The 22,853-nt window shown below is 50.8% G+C and overlaps 1 protein-coding gene across 3 annotated transcripts in view; it reads right to left on the reverse strand.

The window, feature by feature from the left end:
- The window catches only part of LOC129861101 (sodium/potassium-transporting ATPase subunit beta-1-interacting protein 3-like), a 179,189-nt gene that overhangs the window by 36,317 nt on the left and 120,019 nt on the right, over positions 1-22,853 (reverse strand). For all 3 annotated transcript variants that reach the window (XM_055932223.1, XM_055932225.1, XM_055932224.1), the window contains exon 5: positions 19,816-19,876. In XM_055932223.1, coding sequence (XP_055788198.1) covers positions 19,816-19,876 — 61 coding nt within the window. The remainder of the gene's footprint in view (positions 1-19,815; positions 19,877-22,853) is intronic.

A 22,853-nucleotide genomic window follows, 5' to 3' on the forward strand; every position in this document is an offset into this window, starting at 1 on the left:
GTGAGGGTAGGGGAGGAGGCAGTGAGCGTAGTGGAGGATGCAGTGAGGGTAGGGGAGGAGGAAGTGAGCATAGGGGAGGAGGCAGTGAGGGTAGGGGAGGAGGCAGTGAGCGTAGGGGACGAGGCAGTGAGCGTAGGGGAGGAGGCAGTGAGCGTAGGGGACGAGGCAGTGAGCGTAGGGGAGGAGGCAGTGAGCGTAGGGGACGAGGCAGTGAGCGTAGGGGACGAGGCAGTGAGCGTAGGGGAGGGGGCAGTGAGGGTAGGGGAGGAGGCAGTGAGGGTAGGGGAGGAGGCAGTGAGCGTAGGGGAGGAGGCAGTGAGCGTAGGGGAGGAGGCAGTGAGTTTAGTGGAGGAGGCAGTGAGGGTAGGGGAGGAGGCAGTGAGCGTAGGGGAGGAGGGAGTGAGGGTAGGAGGCAGTGAGCGTGGGGGAGGCGGAAGTGAGGGTAGGGGAGGAGGCTGTGAGGGTAGGGGAGGAGGCAGTGAGCGTAGTGGTGGAGGCAGTGAGCGTAGGGGAGGAGGCAGTGAGCGTAGGGGAGGCGGAAGTGAGAGTAGGGGACGAGGCAGTGAGGGTAGGGGAGGAGGCAGTGAGGGTAGGGGAGGAGGCAGTGAGGGTAAGGGAGGAGGCAGTGAGGGTAGGGAAGGAGGAAGTGAGCGTAGTGGAGGAGGCAGTGAGCGTAGGGAAGGAGGCAGTGAGCGAAGGGGAGGAGGCAGTGAGCGTAAGGGAGGAGGCAGTGAGCGTAGGGAAGGAGGCAGTGAGCGTAGGGGAGGAGGCAGTGAGCGTAGGGGAGGAGGCAGTGAGTGTAGGGAATGGAGCAATGAGGTTAGGGGACAAGGCAATGAGCCTAGGGGAGTATGCAGTAAGGGTAGGGGACGAGGCAGTCAGAGTAGTGGAGGAGGCAGTGAGGGTAGGGGAGGAGGCAGTGAGCGTAGTGGAGGAGGCAGTGAGGGTAGGGGAGGAGGCAGTGAGGGTAGGGGAGGAGGCAGTGAGCGTAGGGGACGAGGCAGTGAGCGTAGGGGAGGAGGCAGTGAGCGTAGGGGACGAGGCAGTGAGCGTAGGGGAGGAGGCAGTGAGCGTAGGGGACGAGGCAGTGAGCGTAGGGGACGAGGCAGTGAGCGTAGGGGAGGAGGCAGTGAGCATAGGGGAGGAGGCAGTGAGCGTAGGGGGCGAGGCAGTGAGCGTAGGGGAGGAGGCAGTGAGCGTAGGGGAGGAGGCAGTGAGTGTAGGGAATGGAGCAATGAGGTTAGGGGACAAGGCAATGAGCCTAGGGGAGTATGCAGTAAGGGTAGGGGACGAGGCAGTCAGAGTAGTGGAGGAGGCAGTGAGGGTAGGGGAGGAGGCAGTGAGCGTAGTGGAGGATGCAGTGAGGGTAGGGGAGGAGGAAGTGAGCATAGGGGAGGAGGCAGTGAGGGTAGGGGAGGAGGCAGTGAGCGTAGGGGACGAGGCAGTGAGCGTAGGGGAGGAGGCAGTGAGCGTAGGGGACGAGGCAGTGAGCGTAGGGGAGGAGGCAGTGAGCGTAGGGGACGAGGCAGTGAGCGTAGGGGACGAGGCAGTGAGCGTAGGGGAGGGGGCAGTGAGGGTAGGGGAGGAGGCAGTGAGGGTAGGGGAGGAGGCAGTGAGCGTAGGGGAGGAGGCAGTGAGCGTAGGGGAGGAGGCAGTGAGTTTAGTGGAGGAGGCAGTGAGGGTAGGGGAGGAGGCAGTGAGCGTAGGGGAGGAGGGAGTGAGCGTAGGGGACGAGGCAGTGAGCGTAGGGGAGGAGGCAGTGAGCGTAGGGGATGAGGCAGTGAGCGTAGGGGAGGAGGCAGTGAGCATAGGGGATGAGGCAGTGAGGGTAGGGGAGGAGACAGTGAGGGTAGGGGAGGAGGCAGTGAGCGTAGTGGAGGAGGCAGTGGGGGTAGGGGGGGAGGCAGTGAGCGTAGGGGACGAGGCAGTGAGCGTAGGGGACGAGGCAGTGAGCGTAGGGGACGAGGCAGTGAGCGTAGGGGAGGGGGCAGTGAGTGTAGTGGAGGAGGCAGTGAGCGTAGGGGAGGAGGCAGTGATGGTAGGGGAGGAGGCAGTGAGGATAGAGGAGGAGGCAGTGAGGGTAGGGGACGAGGCAGTGAGGGTAGGGGAGGAGGCAGTGAGCGTAGGGGAGGCGGAAGTGAGAGTAGGGGACGAGGCAGTGAGGGTAGGGGAGGAGGCAGTGAGGGTAGGGGAGGAGGCAGTGAGGGTAAGGGAGGAGGCAGTGAGGGTAGGGAAGGAGGAAGTGAGCGTAGTGGAGGAGGCAGTGAGCGTAGGGAAGGAGGCAGTGAGCGAAGGGGAGGAGGCAGTGAGCGTAAGGGAGGAGGCAGTGAGCGTAGGGAAGGAGGCAGTGAGCGTAGGGGAGGAGGCAGTGAGCGTAGGGGAGGAGGCAGTGAGTGTAGGGAATGGAGCAATGAGGTTAGGGGACAAGGCAATGAGCCTAGGGGAGTATGCAGTAAGGGTAGGGGACGAGGCAGTCAGAGTAGTGGAGGAGGCAGTGAGGGTAGGGGAGGAGGCAGTGAGCGTAGTGGAGGAGGCAGTGAGGGTAGGGGAGGAGGCAGTGAGGGTAGGGGAGGAGGCAGTGAGCGTAGGGGACGAGGCAGTGAGCGTAGGGGAGGAGGCAGTGAGCGTAGGGGACGAGGCAGTGAGCGTAGGGGAGGAGGCAGTGAGCGTAGGGGACGAGGCAGTGAGCGTAGGGGACGAGGCAGTGAGCGTAGGGGAGGGGCAGTGAGGGTAGGGGAGGAGGCAGTGAGCGTAGGGGAGGAGGCAGTGAGGGTAGCGGAGGAGGCAGTGAGCGTAGGGGAGGAGGCAGTGAGTTTAGTGGAGGAGGCAGTGAGGGTAGGGGAGGAGGCAGTGAGCGTAGGGGAGGAGGGAGTGAGCGTAGGGGACGAGGCAGTGAGCGTAGGGGAGGAGGCAGTGAGCGTAGGGGATGAGGCAGTGAGCGTAGGGGAGGAGGCAGTGAGCATAGGGGATGAGGCAGTGAGGGTAGGGGAGGAGACAGTGAGGGTAGGGGAGGAGGCAGTGACCGTAGTGGAGGAGGCAGTGGGGGTAGGGGGGGAGGCAGTGAGCGTAGGGGACGAGGCAGTGAGCGTAGGGGACGAGGCAGTGAGCGTAGGGGACGAGGCAGTGAGGGTAGGGGAGGTGGAAGTGAGCGTAGGGGAGGAGGCAGTGAGCGTAGGGGAGGAGGAATTGAGGGTAGGGGAGGAGGCAGTGAGGGTAGGAGGCAGTGAGCGTGGTGGTGGAGGCAGTGAGGGTAGGGGAGGAGGCAGTGAGGGTAGGGGAGGAGGCAGTGAGCGTAGGGGAGGAGGCAGTGAGAGTAGGGGAGGAGGCAGTGAGAGCAGGGGACGAGGCAGTGAGGGTAGGGAAGGAGGCAGTGAGGGTAGGGCAGGAGGCAGTGAGGGTAGGGCAGGAGGCAGTGAGGGTAGGGGAGGAGGCAGTGAGGGTAGGGGAGGAGGCAGTGAGGGTAAGGGAGGAGGCAGTGAGGGTAAGGGAGGAGGCAGTGAGGGTAGGGGAGGAGGCAGTGAGCGTAGTGGAGGAGGCAGTGAGGGTAGGGGAGGAGGTAGTGAGGGTAGGGGACGAGGCAGTGAGTGTAGGGGACGAGCCAGTGAGGGTAGGGGAGGAGGCAGTGAGGGTAGGGGAGGAGGCAGTGAGCGTGGTGGAGGAGGCAGTGAGCGTAGGGGACGAGGCAGTGAGCGTAGAGGCGGAGGCAGTGAGCGTAGGGGGCGAGTGAGTGAGCGTAGGGGAGGAGGCAGTGAGGGTAGGGGAGGATGCAGTGAGCGTAGGGGAGGAGGCAGTGAGCGTGGTGGAGGAGGCAGTGAGGGTAGGGGAGGAGGCAGTGAGCGTAGGGGAGGGGGCAGTGAGTGTAGTGGAGGAGGCAGTGAGCGTAGTGGAGGAGGCAGTGATGGTAGGGGAGGAGGCAGTGAGGATAGAGGAGGGGGCAGTGAGCGTGGTGGAGGAGGCAGTGAGCGTAGGGGACGAGGCAGTGAGCGTAGGGGAGGAGGCAGTGAGCGTAGGGGAGGAGGCAGTGAGCGTAGGGGAGGAGGGAGTGAGCGTAGGGGACTAGGCAGTGAGCGTAGGGGTGGAGGCAGTGAGGGTAGGGGATGAGGCAGTGAGCGTAGGGGAGGAGGCAGTGAGCGTAGGGGAGGAGGCAGTGAGCGTAGGGGAGGGGGAAGTGAGTGTAGTGGAGGAGGCAGTGAGTGTAGTGGAGGAGGCAGTGATGGTAGGGGAGGAGGCAGTGAGGATAGAGGAGGGGGCAGGAGGCAGTGAGGGTAGGGGAGGAGACAGTGAGCGTAGGGGAGGAGGCAGTGAGCGTAGTGGAGGAGGCAGTGAGGGTAGGGGACGAGGCAGTGAGCGTAGGGGAGGAGGCAGTGAGGGTAGGGGACGAGGCAGTGAGCGTTGTGGAGGGGGCAGTGAGGGTAGGGGAGGAGGCAGTGAGCGTAGTGGAGGAGGCAGTGAGCGTAGGGGAGGAGGCAGTGAGCGTAGGGGACGAGGCAGTGAGCGTAGGGGACGAGGCAGTGAGCGTAGGGGAGGAGGAAGTGAGCGTAGGGGAGGAGGAAGTGAGCGTAGGGGAGGAGGCAGTGAGGGTAGGGGAGGAGGCAGTGAGCGTGGTGGAGGAGGCAGTGAGGGTAGGGGAGGAGGCAGTGAGCGTAAGGGAGGAGGCAGTGAGCGTAGGGGAGGAGGCAGTGAGCGTAGGGGAGGAGGCAGTGAGCGTAGGGGAGGAGGCAGTGAGCGTAGGGGAGGAGGCAGTGAGGGTAGGGGAGGAGGCAGTGAGGGTAGGGGAGGAGGCAGTGAGCGTAGTGGAGGAGGCAGTGAGGGTAGGGGAGGAGGCAGTGAGCGTAGGGGACGAGGCAGTGAGCGTAGGGGACGAGGCAGTGAGCGTAGGGGACGAGGCAGTGAGCGTTGTGGACGAGGCAGTGAGGGTAGGGGAGGAGGCAGTTAGCGTAGGGGAGGAGGAAATGAGCGTAGTGGAGGAGGCAGTGATGGTAGAGGAGGAGGCAGTGAGGGTAGTGGAGGAGGCAGTGAGCGTAGTGGAGGAGGCAGTGAGGGTAGGGGAGGAGGCAGTGAGCGTAGGGAAGAAGGCAGTGAGCGTAGGGGATGAGGCAGTGAGCGTAGGGGAGGAGGCAGTGAGAGTAGGGGACGAGGCAGTGAGGGTAGGGGAGGAGGCAGTGAGGGTAGGGGAGGAGGCAGTGAGGGTAAGGGAGGAGGCAGTGAGCGTAGTGGAGGTGGCAGTGAGGGTAGGGCAGAAGGCAGTGAGGGTAGGGGAGGAGGCAGTGAGCGTAGGGGAGGAGGCAGTGAGGGTAGGGGAGAAGGTAGTGAGGGTAGGGGACGAGGCAGTGAGCGCAGGGGACAAGGCAGTGAGCGTAGGGGAGGAGGCAGTGAGGGTAGGGGAGGAGGCAGTGAGGGTAGGGGAGAAGGTAGTGAGGGTAGGGGACGAGGCAGTGAGCGTAGGGGAGGAGGCAGTGAGCGTAGGGGACAAGGCAGTGAGCGTAGGGGAGGAGGCAGTGAGCGTAGGGGACGAGGCAGTGAGGGTAGGGGAGGAGGCAGTGAGGGTAGGGGAGAAGGTAGTGAGGGTAGGGGACGAGGCAGTGAGGGTAGGGGACGAGGCAGTGAGGGTAGGGGAGGAGGCAGTGAGGGTAGGGGAGAAGGTAGTGAGGGTAGGGGACGAGGCAGTGAGGGTAGGGGACGAGGCAGTGAGGGTAGGGGACGAGGGAGCGAGGGTAGGGGAGGAGGCAGTGAGGGTAGGGGACAAGGCAGCGAGGGTAGGGGAGGAGGCAGTGATGGTAGGGGACGAGGCAGCGAGGGTAGAGGAGGAGGCGAGTTCAGGCAGCTGTCAAAATAAGCTCTTTATCGCGGAAACACAGACGGTGACCTTCACTAAGTGATCGACCAAGAGACCAACTCTCTGTATATTTACTCAGAAAAGAGAAGGACGGAGCGGAGCAAACAGTGAGATAGGGAGCGAGAGAGAGAGAGAGCGAGAGGGGGAAAAAGAGTGGAAAGGACAGAGTGTGTTATGCTTGTCACTCTGACTGACACAGGGCCAATGAGATTAGGTTAAAGGAACGTGTGCAAAAACAGAATGCATTTATTATCACCATGGATACAAGAGTCCAGTAAACAACAGGATGCAGTGAATCTGCCACATCGTTAGAGCAGGATCGTAATGCTGGCGCATCGTTAGAGCAGGATCGTAATGCTGGCGCATCGTTAGAGCAGGATCGTAATGCTGGCGCATCGTTAGAGCAGGATCGTAATGCTGGCGCATCGTTAGAGCAGGATCGTAATGCTGGCACATCGTAAGAGCAGGATCGTAATGCTGGCACATCGTAAGAGCAGGATCGTAATGCTGGCACATCGTTAGAGCAGGATCGTAATGCTGGCACATCGTTAGAGCAGGATCGTAATGCTGGCACATCGTTAGAGCAGGATCGTAATGCTGGTGCATCGTTAGAGAAGGATCGTAATGCTGGCACATCGTTAGAGCAGGATCGTAATGCTGGCACATCGTTAGAGCCGGATCGTAATGCTGGCACATCGTTAGAGCATGATTGTAATGCTGGCACATCGTTAGAGCAGGATCGTAATGCTGGCACATCGTTAGAGCCGGATCGTAATGCTGGTGCATCGTTAGAGCAGGATTGTAATGCTGGCACATCGTTAGAGCAGGATCGTAATGCTGGCGCATCGTTGGAGCCGGATTGTAATGTTGTTTCATAAAGATAACTAATCCAGAAGTGTCTCCACTTTCTGGAACAGTGCTTTTTTGAGAGATAGGAATAGGCAAATTGAATATTTGAAGTGCATTGCATTAACTAGTGTTCCTGAAAGGGCTAGTTATCGTCAGATTAATCAAGAATAGGAGTGACAAGTTAACATCTGTCTCCATTCCGGCTCCTTGGGATTCTCAGTTTGTGATATAGAGAGCCCAAACCCAGCCACTGGAGTTGGTCCATCACACACAGGCTGAGTTATCAGGAAGTGGCCACTCGAGTAAAGTGAGTAACACGAACAAAGGTTAAACACACACTAACATGCACACACACATGCACGCAAACGGCAAGTGATATTCTTATTACAAGCAGGCTGGGTTCCATGTCCTGCCATGATAAGCAGTGTGCTGAAGAATATGGTTAGGGGATAATGGGGTGGCAGGTAGCCTAGTGGTAAGAGTGTTGGGCCAGTAACCAAAAGGTTGCTGGCTCGAATCCCTGAGCTGACAAGGTAAAAATCTGTCATTCTGTCCCTGAACAAGACTGTTCCCCAGTAGGCCGTCATTGTAAATAAGAATTTGTTCTTAACTGACTTGCCAAGTTAAATAAAGGTTAAAATAATGATGATGTAATTTTCTCTCCCCCTGATCTCTTGCATAGCAGAACGTCAAGACACAGAGCGAGAGAGAGTATGGGAGAGATAGAGCGAGATAGTGACTGTGAAAATCACACTGTGCCAGACCAGCCAGGTCACCCGTGAAACAAGTCAGTATTCGACGTCTGACGATGTCAGGAGATGACATCGAAACCGGTATGCGCTGTTAACTTCAAGTAGGTTTTGGTTTTGCTAGGGCATTGTGGACGGGGATGGCGGATGGGTGTAAGCATCTGCCCCTGGTTCCAAAGGTTGCAAATTCAAATCCAGCGATAGAAAGTCGTTTTTGATATTTTCGTTTTAAGCCTATCCCAAACCTTAACCATCACCTTAACCATTCAGAGTTAATGCCTTACCTTAAGATTTTGGAGATAACGCCTGAACTTAACCTTAACTTAACCTTAACCTGATTTCTGACGTTTGGAAAACCTTTGAAATGGAACATTTGAACATCTGACGTGAGACTGTGAGAGCTGGTAGACATTGTGTGTGATATAATTGTGCTGTTTTCATGCTGTTCCAGTGATACATGTACTAACCTGTGTGGCAGTGTAGAGTAGCAACCAGGAAATATGGTTTTTATCATATGTGAGAGTTAACCTCTCCCAGTGCTGTATATCTTTAATCAACTGAAGATGTTCACCTACTGTAGATTTAGTGTGATGTGCAGAGCAGTCTTGAGAAATGAACTGATCCCAACGTTACACACTAAGTATTGAATCTGTGTCGTCCTCACTGCTCAGATGTTATTCCACTGAGCTGAAGCCAAGGCCAAGTCTTCGGCTACTCATCATGCGAGCAGAGTTGACCGTACCACCTCTACATGAAAGCATAATATGACAGGTATGTGGCTCAATGTGTTCATGTGGAGTAAATAAATAAGCAGTAATTTAAGGAGATGACTGTTTTTACTACGGAGAGGAAATGTTTAACGTCACAGGCGCTACGCTTAACTAACAGAGACATGGACCATCTATCTGTCTACCTCTCACAATGCCTTTCTAAGATGGAGAAAAGAGAGAGGAAACCTGTCTCCCTGTAGAGGGAAGGCTGTGCAGCCACAGCACCACAGCAGAACCAGAGACAGAGCTGCATTTCCTGACAAAATGTCAAAAATATAAAACAACTAGATAGTGTAATTTCCCTAAATTTGAAACCCTTATTCAAGGTAAAGACCTCTCTGATGAGGATAGGCTACCCATCCTGTTGGGGGAGGACGCAGAGAGCTGTGGGTTGGCAGCGCACTAAATTGCTACCTGCCATAAAATGAGTGACAGTGTCTGACAGACCAACCAACCTGCACATGTCCTCTATGCCATTGTTATTGTTATTGTTCAATGTATAGTTATTTTGGCCCTTGATTATTGCTTCTCAACTAACATCAAGGCAGTGGCCCGTTCCTGTAGGTTCATGCTCTACAACATCCGCAGAGTACGACCCTGTCTCACACAGGAAGCGGCGCAGATCCTAATCCAGGCACTTGTCATCTCCCGTCTGGATTACTGCAACTCGCTGTTGGCTGGGCTCCCTGCCTGTGCCATTAAACCCCTACAACTCATCCAGAACGCCGCAGCCCGTCTGGTGTTCAACCTCCCCAAGTTCTCTCACGTCACCCCGCTCCTCCGCTCTCTCCACTGGCTTCCAGTTGAAGCTCGCATCCACTACAAGACCATGGTGCTTGCCTACGGAGCTGTGAGGGGAACGGCACCTCAGTACCTTCAGGCTCTGATCAGGCCCTACACCCAAACAAGGGCACTGCGTTCATCCACCTCTGGCCTGCTCGCCTCCCTACCTCTGAGGAAGTACAGTTCCCGCTCAGCCCAGTCAAAACTGTTCGCTGCTCTGGCACCCCAATGGTGGAACAAACTTCCCCACGACGCCAGGACAGCGGAGTCAATCACCACCTTCCGGAGACACCTGAAACCCCACCTCTTTAAGGAATAGCTATGATAGGATAAAGTAATCCTTCTGATCCCCCCCCCCCCCCCCTTAAAAGATTTAGATGCACTATTGTAAAGTGGCTGTTCCACTGGATGTCATAAGGTGAACGCACCAATTTGTAAGTCGCTCTGGATAAGAGCGTCTGCTAAATGACTTAAATGTAAATGTAAATGTATTGCTGTTACTGTTGTCCTGTTGACAGTCTTGATTATTATTATTTTAGTTATGTTAATATTGTAAATGTATCACTTCATCTCCAGAGTACACTTTGGCAATAACATATTGTCATGCCAATAAAACAAATTGAATTGAAAGAGAGAGGGACATGAGAGAGAGAGGGAGGTGAGAGAGACAGAGAGAGAGAGAGAAAAAGGTGGGGGGGTGAGAAAGAGAGAGAGAGGATGGGGTAGAGACAGACTGAGATAAAAGGAGATAAATTACAGACAAGCAGATTTAAAGAACAGAGTGGAAAAACAAAAAAGAACAGGGCAGGAGAGAGATGGATGGGGAGAGTGTGAGAGGAAAAGAGGGAATAAAAAAAGAGAGGCGAGGGAGAGGAGAGAACGACAGGGCTGGACCACTGAGTCCGTCTGTGGATCTGGTCATGATAAGATAAAAAACACAGTCATGACTGGAGCCCTGACGCACGCACACGCTCAAACACACACACACACACACACACACGCTCAAACACACACACACACACACACACACACACACACGCTCAAACACACACACACACACGCGCACACGCTCACACACACACGTTCACACACACACACACTCAAACACACACACACACGCTCAAACACACACACACACACACACACACGCTCAAACACACACACACACGCGCACACGCTCACACACACACTCAAACACACACACACACGCTCAAACACACACACACACGCTCAAACACACACACACACACACACACACACACACACACACACACACACACACACACACACACACACACACACACACACACACACACACACACACACACACACACACACACACACACACACACACACTTCAGAGGGAAGGAGTTTGTTTGTGTGTGTGTGTGTGTGTGTGTGTGTGTGTGTGTGTGCGTGCGTGCGTGCGTGCGTGTGTGTTGTTTTGTGTTTAAATGTTTAACTTTGTCATCAGCACAAAGAGTGAAGGAGGGAATGAAGGTGCACATCACATCACCGTGGTAACAGAGTGATGAGCTTGCATTGGGGGTGACTGACAAAGAATCCCTATGGAAACAGGTCCTTGCCAATACAGTTAATATAAATGGAAACTGGCCCTGTGTCAAAGTTTATACAAAGGGAAACCGGCCGGAGAAAACCGGACGTGTCCCAATAAACTAATTATGAAGGATCTGCTGCCACTGAGCTACTGCACTACAGACCATTGGCTTCAAAGAGAATTCATCATAAGGCTATGTCCCAATTTATCCATCTCATTCACTATTTGCACACTCCCTCCCTCTATTGTCCGATGTCTCCCACTTTACCCTCACATTCTTTCTCTCTCTCTGGCTCTGTTACCCGTATCCATCCATCTCACTCTTACTTACTTTCATCCCCTCCCCTCGCTCCCCTTTCCTCTTTCTTTACATCTTTCTCCCTCCCTCCTTCCCACCCTCCTTCCTCTCTCCCTCCCTCCTTCCCACCCTCCTTACTCCCTCCCTCTCTCCCACCCTCTCGCCCACCCTCCTTACTCCCTCCCCCTCTCCCACGTTCTCTCCCACCCAGCTTCCCACCCGCCTTACTCCCTCCCTCTCTCCCAACCGCCTCCCTCCCTCCTTCCTACCCTCCCTTTTATCTCACTCTATCGCACCCCAGGTTCATTATCCCATCATTCTTCTATTTACTTATCTCCCTTCCTCTTCCTCCCTTCTTTTTTTCTCATTTGACTCCAGAGGTTTTACTGAGACAGTGAGTCAGCACAGAGGTGCGCGCCACAGTTAGCCGTCACACTAGGCTAATGCTAAGCTAACGCTAGGATAAAGCTTATGCTACGCGGGTAACTCTCTGACCTACTTTCCAAAGAGGCTTTTCCCCTCCACTCGCTCCGCCTGGGTGTCTGCTCTATACTGATAACTGGACACGCAAACACATGCACACACTCAGCACTCCAGCTCATACTAATAGGAACATACACTAAGGCCTGAGAGAAATAAAGCTGATCCTTGAGCTGAGTGTGATGCTCATTGTTCTGTCCTTTCCGGTTCTCCTTTGCCGGAGTGTGTGTGTGTGTGTGTGTGTGTGTGTGTGTGTGTGTGTGTGTGTGTGTGTGTGTGTGTGTGTGTGTGTGTGTGTGTGTGTGTGGACGTGTTTAACTATTCTTGTGGTAAATAGTAAATAGTAAAATAGTAAAATAGTAAACAAACAAACATTTTACCAACTGGGGACATTTTGTTGGTCCCCACAAGGTCAAATGTTATTTCTAGGGGGTTTAGGGTTAAGGTTAGAATTAGTGTTAGGGTTAGGGTTAATTTTAGGGTTAGGTTTAGGGTGAAGGTTAGGTTTTTGGGTTAGGGTTAAGGTTAGGGTGAGAGTACAGGTTAGGGTCAGGGAAAATATGATTTTGAATGGGACTGAATTGTGTGTCCCCACAAGGTTAGTTATACAAGACTGTGTGTCTGTGTGAGTGTTTTTACCTCCCCCTCTAACTTATCTCCTCAGGTGCGGAGAGTATCTGAATATTTCTGTTCTCTCTCCTGTCCTCCTCGTTTCTCCATTCATCTTCCCCTCCCCCTCTCTACTGTATGGGTGAGGTATTCCACCTCTCCTTTGTGGGTGAGGTATGCAGAGCCGGAATATTTATCAACCAGAGTGGCTTAATGAGGCAGCTAGGAATAACCAGAGACCTCAAAGTTATTCACCTTTCCTTCAATACCTACAGACTGAGAGGGAGACAAATAGAGAGAGATAAAGAGAGAGATAAAGAGAGAGAGAAAGAGAAAAAGAGAGAGAGAAAAAGAGAGAGAGAAAAAGAGAGAGAGAAAAAGAGAGAGAGAAAAAGAGAGAGAGAGAGCCAGCTAGAGAGAGCCAGCTAGAGAGAGCCAGAGAGCCAGAGAGAGACAGAGAGCCAGAGAGAGCCAGAGAGAGCCAGAGAGAGCCAGAGAGAGCCAGAGACAGACAGAGAAAGCCAGAGAGAGCCAGAGAGAGACAGAGAGCCAGAGAGAGCCAGAGAGAGCCAGAGACAGACAGAGAGAGACAGAGAGAGACAGAGAGAGCCAGAGAGACAGAGAGAGCCAGAGAGAGACAGAGAGAGACAGAGACAGACAGAGAGAGACAGAGAGAGACAGAGACAGACAGAGAGAGACATCCCTTTACATTTTCAGGTCTAAAATGGATCCTGACATATAATCATTCCATGTACCTGCATAGAGAATGAAAGGGAGGAAAGATGCAAGAGAGAAGAACCGAGGAGAAAATAAAGAGAGAAGGGAGGAGTATGAGAGGAGAAAAAGAAGAGAACAAGTGAGGAGAAGGATAGGGAGAAAAGTGAGGAAAAACTTTAAGCGGACAAAATGATGCTGATGAAGTCTGGGGAGCTCAGTGAAGGAACATAGTCTGGGGAGCTCAGTGAAGGAACATAGTGTGGGGAGCTCAGTGAAGGAACATAGTCTGGGGAGCTCAGTGAAGGAACATAGTCTAATCTGACACTTCAAATGAGTGTGGAAATGAAGCGAGCATAGCACGTTGGTGTGTGTGTGTGAGTGTGTATATGTGTGTGTGTGCGTGCGTGCATAGCACGTTGGTGTGTGTGTGAGTATGTGTGCGTGCGTGCATAGCACGTTGGTGTGTGTGTGAGTGTGTGTATGTGTGTGTGCGTGCATAGCATTGAAAAGAATGAAGACACGTACACATGCATGGAGCTGATTACAATATCAAAGAGAGAGGGCTTGGAGGCTGTGTAGCTCTGTTTCAAAGCAGCTTTCAATTTCCAAAACCAGCCAGCCAGGATCAGACTAGAACTCCTGAATAATTAAAACTAGGAAAGAATACAGAATCATCCACTTCTCTTTCATATTTTTCTTTCCCCTATTTTTATTCAGTGTGTTGTTGCTGTACTTATCAATCTATTTGTACAAAGACACACACTTACTTACCTACACACACACACACACACACGCACGCACGCACGCACGCACACACGCACACACACACACACACACTTACGCGTGCACACACACTCACACACACACACACGTTCTCTGTCTGTCATTGTGTGCTATTCAAAGTGAACGTCTGTCCCCTCCACTCTAACACAAACAGTACCTGTGCCAACTGTCCACACAAAGGATGGATGGGCCGTGAGGTCACAAAAAACAAAGCCAAAAGGGAAACCACTGTGAGGGAAATGTCAATTACTTATTTTGAAGTTGACTCACCCCACCAGAATGGTATTTCCCTCTGGGGATTACTTAGGAGTGATTGATTATGAGATAGTACCGCCCAGAGCCGGGCGAGTTAAGGGCGACACTAAACATTCACAGCCACTGAAACTCTGGTATGTGACCTCCACCAAAGAAGAGTTGATTGTACTTCCACACCAACCGCCCCAAACACACACACTCTTTCTTTCAAAATGTCTTTTCACTCACTAAACTTGTGTGTACAACCGTTAGAAATGTGCATTCTATTAACTATTGTCACCACACTTAAATGTTTTCTGCCACCTGATTGGTTAACCCTCGATGTGACCTCTGACCTCGAGGCTATGAGGTCACTGCAACCATGAGCTGTTCTTCAGATGTGTGCCTCACTCCCTACCTCTACCTCTTCTCACTCCCTACCTCTACCTCTTCTCCCTCCCTACCTCTACCTCTTCTCCCTCCCTACCTCTTCTACTTCCCTTCCTCTTCTCCCTCCCTCCCTACCTCTACCTCTTCTCCCTCCCTCTACCTCTTCTCCCTCCCTCCCTACCTCTACCTCCTCTTCTCCCTCCCTCCCTACCTCTACCTCTTCTCCATGCCTCCCTCTACCTCTTCTCCCTCACTCCCTACCTCTACCTCCTCGTCTCCCTCACCCCCTACCTCTACATCTCCCTCACTCCCTACCTCTACCTCTTCTCACTCCCTACCTCTACCTCTTCTCACTCCCTACCTCTACCTCTTCTCACTCCCTACCTCTACCCTTCTCACTCCCTACCTCTACCTCTTCTCACTCCCTACCTCTACCTCTTCTCACTCCCTACCTCTACCTCTTCTCACTCCCTACCTCTACCTCCTCACTCCCTACCTCTACCTCCTCACTCCCTACCTCTACCTCCTCACTCCCTACCTCTACCTCCTCACTCCCTACCTCTACCTCCTCACTCCCTACCTCTACCTCCTCACTCCCTCTTCTCACTCCCTCTCTCTACCTTCTCACTCCCTACCTCTACCTCCTCACTCCCTACCTCTACCTCCTCACTCCCTACCTCTACCTCTTCTCACTCCCTCTCTCTACCTCTTCTCACTCCCTCTCTCTCTACCTCTTCTCACTCCCTCTCTCTCTCCCTCTTCTCACTCCCTCTCTCTCTATCTCTTCTCACTCTTCTCTTTCATCTTTCCCTTTTTCTCCACACCCTTCACCAATTTCCTGTGTCTAAATGTCTCCCTTCAACCCCCCCTGTATGAGCCAACTATACTGAACAAAAATATAAAACGTAACATGCTTCAAGAGCTGAAATAAAACATCCCAGACATTTTCCATTTGCACAAAAAGCTTATTTCTCTCAAATGTTGTGGACACATTTGTTTACATCCCTGTTAGTAAGCATTTCTAATTTGCCAAGATAATCCATCCACCTGAAAGGTGTGGCATATCAAGAAGCTGAATAAACAGCATGATCTTTACACAGGTGCACCTTGTGCTGTGGACAATAAAAGGCCATTCTAAAATGTGCAGTTTTGTTACACAACAAAATGCCACAGAGTTGAGGGAGCGTGCAATTGGCATGCTGACTGCAGGAATTTCCAACAGAGCTGTTGCCAGATAATTGAATGTTCATTTCTCAACCATAAGCCTACCAATGTTGTTTTAGATAATTTGGCCGTACATCCAACCGGCCTAACAACTGCAGACCATGTGTAACCACGCCAGTCCAGAACCTCCACATCGGTCTTCTTCACCTGCGGTGTGATATCCATTGATTAGGGCCTAAGATTTTTATTTCAATTGACTGATTTCCATCTATGAACTGTATCTCAGTAAAATCTTTGAAAATGTTGCATGTTGTGTTTATATTTTTGCTCAGTATCTATATATACTGATAGGCTAATTGACATAATTTGAGTCAATTGGAGGTGTACCTGTGGATGTATTTCAAGGCCTACCTTCAAACTCAGTGCCTCCTTGCTTGACATCATGGGAAAATCAAAAGAAGTCATCCAAGACCTCAGAAAACAAATTGTAGACCTCCACAAGTCTGGTTCATCCTTGGGAGCAATTTCCAAACGCCTGAAGGTACCACGTTCATCTGTACAAACAATAGTACGCAAGTATAAACACCATGGGACCACGCAGCCATCATATCGCTCAGGAAGGAGATGCGTTCTGTCTCCTAGAGATGAACGTACTTTGGTGCGAAAACTGCAAATCAATCCCAGAACAACAGCAAAGGACCTTGTGAAGATGCTGGAGGAAACAGGTACAAAAGTATCTATATCCACAGTAAAACGAGTCCTATATCGACATAACCTGAAAGGCCGCTCAGCAAGGAAGAAGCCACTGCTCCAAACTGCCATAAAAAAGCCAGACTACGGTTTGCAACTGCACATGGGGACAAAGACTGTACTTTTTGGAGAAATGTCCTCTGGTCTGATGAAACAAAAATATAACTATTTGGCCATAATGACCATCATTATGTTTGGAGGAAAAAGTGGGAGGCTTGCAAGCCGAAGAACACCATCCGAACCGTGAAGCACAGGGGTGGCAGCATCATGTTGTGGGGGTGCTTTGCTGGAAAATTATGTGGATATATTGAAGCAACATCTCAAGACATCGGTCAGGAAGTTAAAGCTTGGTCACAAATGGGTCTTCCAAATGGACAATGACCCCAAGCATACTTCCAAAGTTGTGGCAAAATGGCTTAAGGACAACAAAGTCAAGGTATTGGAGTGGCCATCACAAAGCCCTGACCTCAATCCCATAGAAAAATTATGGGCAGAACTGAAAAAGTGTGTGCGAGCAAGGAGGCCTACAAACCTGACTCAGTTACACCAGCTCTGTCAGGATGAATGGGCCAAAATTCACCCAACTTATTGTGGGAAGCTTGTGGAAGGCTACCTGAAACGTTTGACCCAAGTTAAACAATTTAAAGGCAATGCTACCAAATACTAATTGAGTGTATGTCATTTTCTGACCCACTGGGAATGTGATGAAAGAAATAAAATCTGAAATTAATCATTCTCTCTACTATTATTCTGACATTTCACATTCTTAAAATAAAGTAGTGATCCCAACTGACCGAAGACAGGGAATTTTTACTAGGATTAAATGTCAGGAATTGTGAAAAAGTGAGTTTAAATGTATTTGGCTAAGGTGTATGTAAACTTCCAACTTCAACGGTGTGTATATATATAGTGTTAATATTTGTGTTCAGTATATATATATATATATATATATATATATATATGTATATATATATAGTTTTTATTTTTGTTCATAAAATATATATATATAGTGTTTAGATTTTTGATCAGTATATATATATATATATATATATATATTTATATATATATATATATATAGCGTAGGCACTTCTAGAAAATATGGATACATTGCAGTGGTGGGTGGGAGCAGAACTGGTCTGCAGATGACAAAAACACACTGCTTTTCACACTACCAACCCCCGACTACCACCATGAGAACTGACAGCTGGGGAGAAGAGGTGATGAAAATGTGAGGAACCTACAGGGAAAGAAAATTGGGTCAAGGGTGTGAGGGAGAGAATGAAATGGTTGGATGGGGAGACAGAGTGACAGAGAACAGCTGGTAGGGGAGGAAGGGAGGGGCAGACAAGGTGGAGGAGGGATTGAGGGAAGTTTTAATTAGCTACAGGCCCCCCTCTCATCTCCTATTCCTTATCTCCACATCCGGCTGTGATTGGGAGTCCCATAGGGCGGCACACAATTGGCCCAGCGTCGGTCAGGTTTGGCCGGAGTAGGCCGTCATTGTAAATAAGAATTTGTTCTTAACTGACTTGCCTAGTTAAATAAAGGTTAAACTAAAATAAAACATTTAAAAAAATCTCCTGTCTTGCCATGTTGTGGTTCATTTAGTGTGTGTGTGTGTGTGTGTGTGTGTGTGTGTGTGTGTGTGTGTGTGTGTGTGTGTGTGTGTGAGAGAGAGAGAGAGAGAGAGAGAGAGAGAGAGAGAGTGAGAGAGAGAGTGAGAGAGTGTGTGTGAGTGAGTGAGAGAGTGTGTGTGTGAGTGCATCATCCTTAGCATCATCCTTAGGAACCAAGGACTGATCACCCCAATCCACAAAAGTGGAGACACATTTGACCCCAATAACTATCATGGAATACGCATCAACACAGCAACCTTGTGAAAATCCTCTGCATTATCATTTACAGCAGACTCGTTAACAATGTACTGAGCAAATGTCAAATTGTCTTTTTAACAAATTATTGTACGACAGACCACGTATTCACCCTGCACACCCAGTTGACAAACAAACAAACCAAACCAAAGGCAAAGTCTTCTCATGCTTTGTTGATTTCAAAAAAGCTTTTGACTCAATTTGGCATGAGGGTCTGCTACACAAAATTGATGGAAAGTGGTGTTGGGGGAAAAACATATGACATTATAAAATCCATGTACACAAACAACAAGTGTGAAAAAAACACACACATTTCTTTCCACAGGGCCGTGAGGTGAGAGGAACGCAGCTTAAGGGATGCAGTTTAAGCCCCACCCACTTCAACATATATATCAACAATTTGGCGAGGGCACTAGAACAGTCTGCTGCACCCGGACTCACCCTACTAGAATCTGAAGTCAAATGTCTCCTGTTTGCTGATGATCTGGTGCTTCTGTCACCAACCAAAGAGGGCCTACAGCAGCACAGATTCTGACAGACCTGGGCCCTAACAGTAAATCTCAGTAAGACAAAAATATTGGTGTTCCAAAAAAGGTCCAGTCACCAGAACCAGAAATACAAATTCCATCTAGACACCGTTGCCCTAGAGGACACAAAAAACGATACATACCTCGGCCTAAACATCAGTGCCACAGGTAACTTTCCCAAAGCTGTGAACGAGCTGAGAGACAAGGCAAGAAGGGCCTTCTATGCCATCAAAAGGAACATAAAATTTGACATATCAATTAGAATCTGGCTAAAAATATTTGAATCAGTTATAGAACCCATTGCCCTTTATGGATGTGAGGTCTGGGGTCAGCTCACCAACCAAGAATTCACAAAATGGGACAAACACCAAATTGAGAGACTGCATGCAGAATTCTGCAAAAATATCCTCAGTGTACAACGTAAAACATCAAATAATGCATGCAGAGCAGAAATAGGCCGATACCTGCTAATTATCAAAATCCAGATAAGAGTCGTTAAATACTACAACCACCTAAAAGGAAGCGATTCCCAAACCTTCCATAACAAAGCCATCACCTACAGAGAGATAAACCTGGAGAAGAGTCCCCTAAGCAAGCTGGTCCTGGGGCTCTGTTCACAAACACAAACAGACCCCACAGAGCCCCAGGACAGCAACACAATTAGACATAAACAAATCATGAGAAAACAAAAAGATAATTACTTGATACACTGGAAAGAATTAACAAAAATAAACAGAGCAAACTAGAATGTTATTTGGCCCTAAACAGAGAGTACACAGTGGCAGAATACCTGACCACTGTGATTGACCCAAATTTAAGGAACACTTTGACTATGTACAGACTCAGTGAGCATAGCCTTGCTATTGAGAAAAGCAGCCATAGGCAGACCTGGCTCTCAAGAGAAGACAGGCTATGTGCGCACTGCCCACAAAATGAGGTGGAAACTGAGCTGCAATTCCTAACCCCCTGCCAAATGTATAGCCATATTAGAGACACATATTTCTCTCAGATTACACAGATCCACAAAGAATTTGAAAACAAACCCAATTTTGATAAACTCCCATATCTACTGGGTGAAATACCACAGTGTGCCATCACAGCAGCAAGATTTGTGACCTGTTGCCACAAGAAAAGGGCAACCAGTGAAGAACAGACACCATTGTAAATACAACCCATATTTATGTTTATTTATTTTCCCCTTTGTACTATAACCATTTGCACATCGTTACAACACTGTATATAGACATGACATTTGAAATGTCTTTATTTTTCTGGGACTTCTGTGAGTGTAATGTTTGGTGTTAATTTTTATTGTATATTTCACTTTTGTTTACTATCTACTTCACTTGCTTTGGCAATGTTAACATATGTTTCCCATGCCAATAAAGCCCTTCAATTGAAACTGAATTGAGAGAGTGTGGGTGTCAAGTTAAGAGGTAGTACTCACAGCTGTCTTCCTCTTCAGTGATGGCGCTGACGACGTAACAGGCGTACACGAAGCCCAGGAGCTGCGAACACACAAACACACACACACAGAGCGTCAGAACACACAGATAGTTAGAACGCGCACAGAGTTAGAACACACAGAGAGTTAGAACGCACACAGAGAGTTAGAACACACATACAAAGTTAGAACGCGCACAGAGTTAAAACACATACAGAGTTAGAACACACATACAGAGTTAGAACGCGCACAGCATTAAAACGCGTGTAACAGTATAACTTTAGTACGTCCCCTCGCCCCGACCTCGGGCGCGAACCAGGGACCCTCTGCACACATCAACAACGGTCGCCCACGAAGCATCTTTACCCATCGCTCCACAAAGGCCACGGCCCTTGCAGAGCAAGGGGCAACACTACATCTAGGTTTCAGAGCAAGTGACTTAACTGATTGAAACGCTACTAGCGCGTACCCGCTAACTAGCTAGCCATTTCACATCCGTTACACTCACCCCCCTTTCAACCTCCTCCTTTTCCGCATCAACCAGTGACCCGGGTCAACAGCATCAATGTAACAGTTGTAACTTTAGTACGTCCCCTCGCCCCGACCTCGGGCGCGAACCAGGGACCCTCTGCACACATCAACAACGGTCGCCCACGAAGCATCTTTACCCATCGCTCCACAAAGGCCGCGGCCCTTGCAGAGCAAGGGGCAACACTACATCTAGGTTTCAGAGCAAGTGACGTAACTGATTGAAACGCTAGTAGCGCGTACCCGCTAACTAGCTAGCCATTTCACATCCGTTACACGCGTACAGAGTTAGAACGCGCACAGCATTAGAACGCACACAGAGTTAGAACGCGCACAGCATTAGAACGCACACAGAGTTAGAACGCGCATAGCGTTAGAACGCACACAGAGTTAGAACGCGCACAGAGTTAGAATGCGCACAGAGTTAGAACGCGCACAGCATTAGAACGCACACAGCGTTAGAACGCACACAGCGTTAGAACGCACAGAGAGTTCGAAAGCACAAAAAGTTAGAATGTGCACAGAGTTGGATCGCGCACAGAGGTTTAGAACGCACAGAGGATCAGAACGCGCAGAGCGTTAGAACATGCACAGAGTTAGAACGCCCAGAGGGTCAGAACGCACAGAGGGTCAGAACGCACACTGAGTTAGAACACACAGAGCGTTAGAAAACAACGAGCGTTAGAAGACACAGAGCGTTAGAACATAAAGACAGTTCGAAAGCACAAAAAGTTAGAACGTGCACAGAGTTAGAACGCACAAAGAGTTAGAACGCGCACAGAGTTAGAACGCGCACAGAGTTGGAACGCGCACAGAGTTAGAACGCACAGAGGGTCAGAACGTACAGAGGGTCAGAACGCACACAGAGTTAGAACGCGCACAGAGTTAGAATGCGCACAGAGTTAGAATGCGTACAGAGTTAGAACGCGCACAGCATTAGAACGCACACAGCGTTAGAACGCACACAGCGTTAGAATGCGCACAGAGTTAGAATGCGTACAGAGTTAGAACGCGCACAGCATTAGAACGCACACAGCGTTAGAACGCACACAGCGTTAGAACACACAGAGAGTTCGAAAGCACAAAAAGTTAGAATGTGCAGAGTTGGATCGCGCACAGAGGTTTAGAACGCACAGAGGATCAGAACGCGCAGAGCGTTAGAACGTGCACAGAGTTAGAACGCCCAGAGGGTCAGAACGCACAGAGGGTCAGAACGCACACTGAGTTAGAACACACAGAGCGTTAGAAAACAACGAGCGTTAGAAGACACAGAGCGTTAGAACATAAAGACGGTTCGAAAGCACAAAAAGTTAGAACGTGCACAGAGTTAGAACGCACAAAGAGTTAGAACGCGCACAGAGTTAGAACGCGCACAGAGTTAGAACGCGCACAGAGTTAGAACGCGCACAGAGTTAGAACGCGCACAGAGTTAGAACGCGCACAGAGTTAGAACGCGCACAGAGGGCTAGAACGCGCGCAGAGGGTTAGAACGCGCGCAGAGGGTTAGAAGGCGCGCAGAGGGTTAGAAGGCGCGCAGAGGGTTAGAAGGCGCGCAGAGGGTTAGAAGGCGCGCAGAGGGTTAGAAGGCGCGCAGAGGGTTAGAAGGCGCGCAGAGGGTTAGAAGGCGCGCAGAGGGTTAGAAGGCGCGCAGAGGGTTAGAAGGCGCGCAGAGGGTTAGAAGGCGCGCAGAGGGTTAGAAGGCGCGCAGAGGGTTAGAAGGCGCGCAGAGGGTTAGAAGGCGCGCAGAGGGTTAGAAGGCGCGCAGAGGGTTAGAAGGCGCGCAGAGGGTTGGAAGGCGCACAGAGGGTTAGAAGGCGCGCAGAGGGTTAGAAGGTGCGCAGAGGGTTAGAACGCGCGCATAGGGTTAGAAGGCGCGCAGAGGGTTAGAACGCGCAGAGTTGGAACGCGCACAGAGTTAGAAAGCGCACAGAGTTAGAATGCGTACAGAGTTAGAACGCGCACAGCATTAGAACGCACACAGCGTTAGAACGCACACAGCGTTAGAACGCACACAGCGTTAGAACACACAGAGAGTTCGAAAGCACAAAAAGTTAGAATGTGCACAGAGTTGGATCGCGCACAGAGGTTTAGAACGCACAGAGGATCAGAACGCGCAGAGCGTTAGAACGTGCACAGAGTTAGAACGCCCAGAGGGTCAGAACGCACAGAGGGTCAGAACGCACACTGAGTTAGAACACACAGAGCGTTAGAAAACAACGAGCGTTAGAAGACACAGAGCGTTAGAACATAAAGACAGTTCGAAAGCACAAAAAGTTAGAACGTGCACAGAGTTAGAACGCACAAAGAGTTAGAACGCGCACAGAGTTAGAACGCGCACAGAGTTAGAACGCGCACAGAGGGCTAGAACGCGCACAGAGGGCTAGAAGGCGTGCAGAGGGTTAGAAGGCGCGCAGAGGGTTAGAAGGCGCGCAGAGGGTTAGAACGCGCAGAGGGTTAGAAGGCGCGCAGAGGGTTAGAAGGCGCGCAGAGGGCTAGAACTCGCAGAGGGTTAG

This window comes from Salvelinus fontinalis, chromosome 8 (genome assembly GCF_029448725.1).
Source record: "Salvelinus fontinalis isolate EN_2023a chromosome 8, ASM2944872v1, whole genome shotgun sequence".
NCBI classification, from domain to species: Eukaryota; Metazoa; Chordata; class Actinopteri; order Salmoniformes; family Salmonidae; genus Salvelinus; species Salvelinus fontinalis.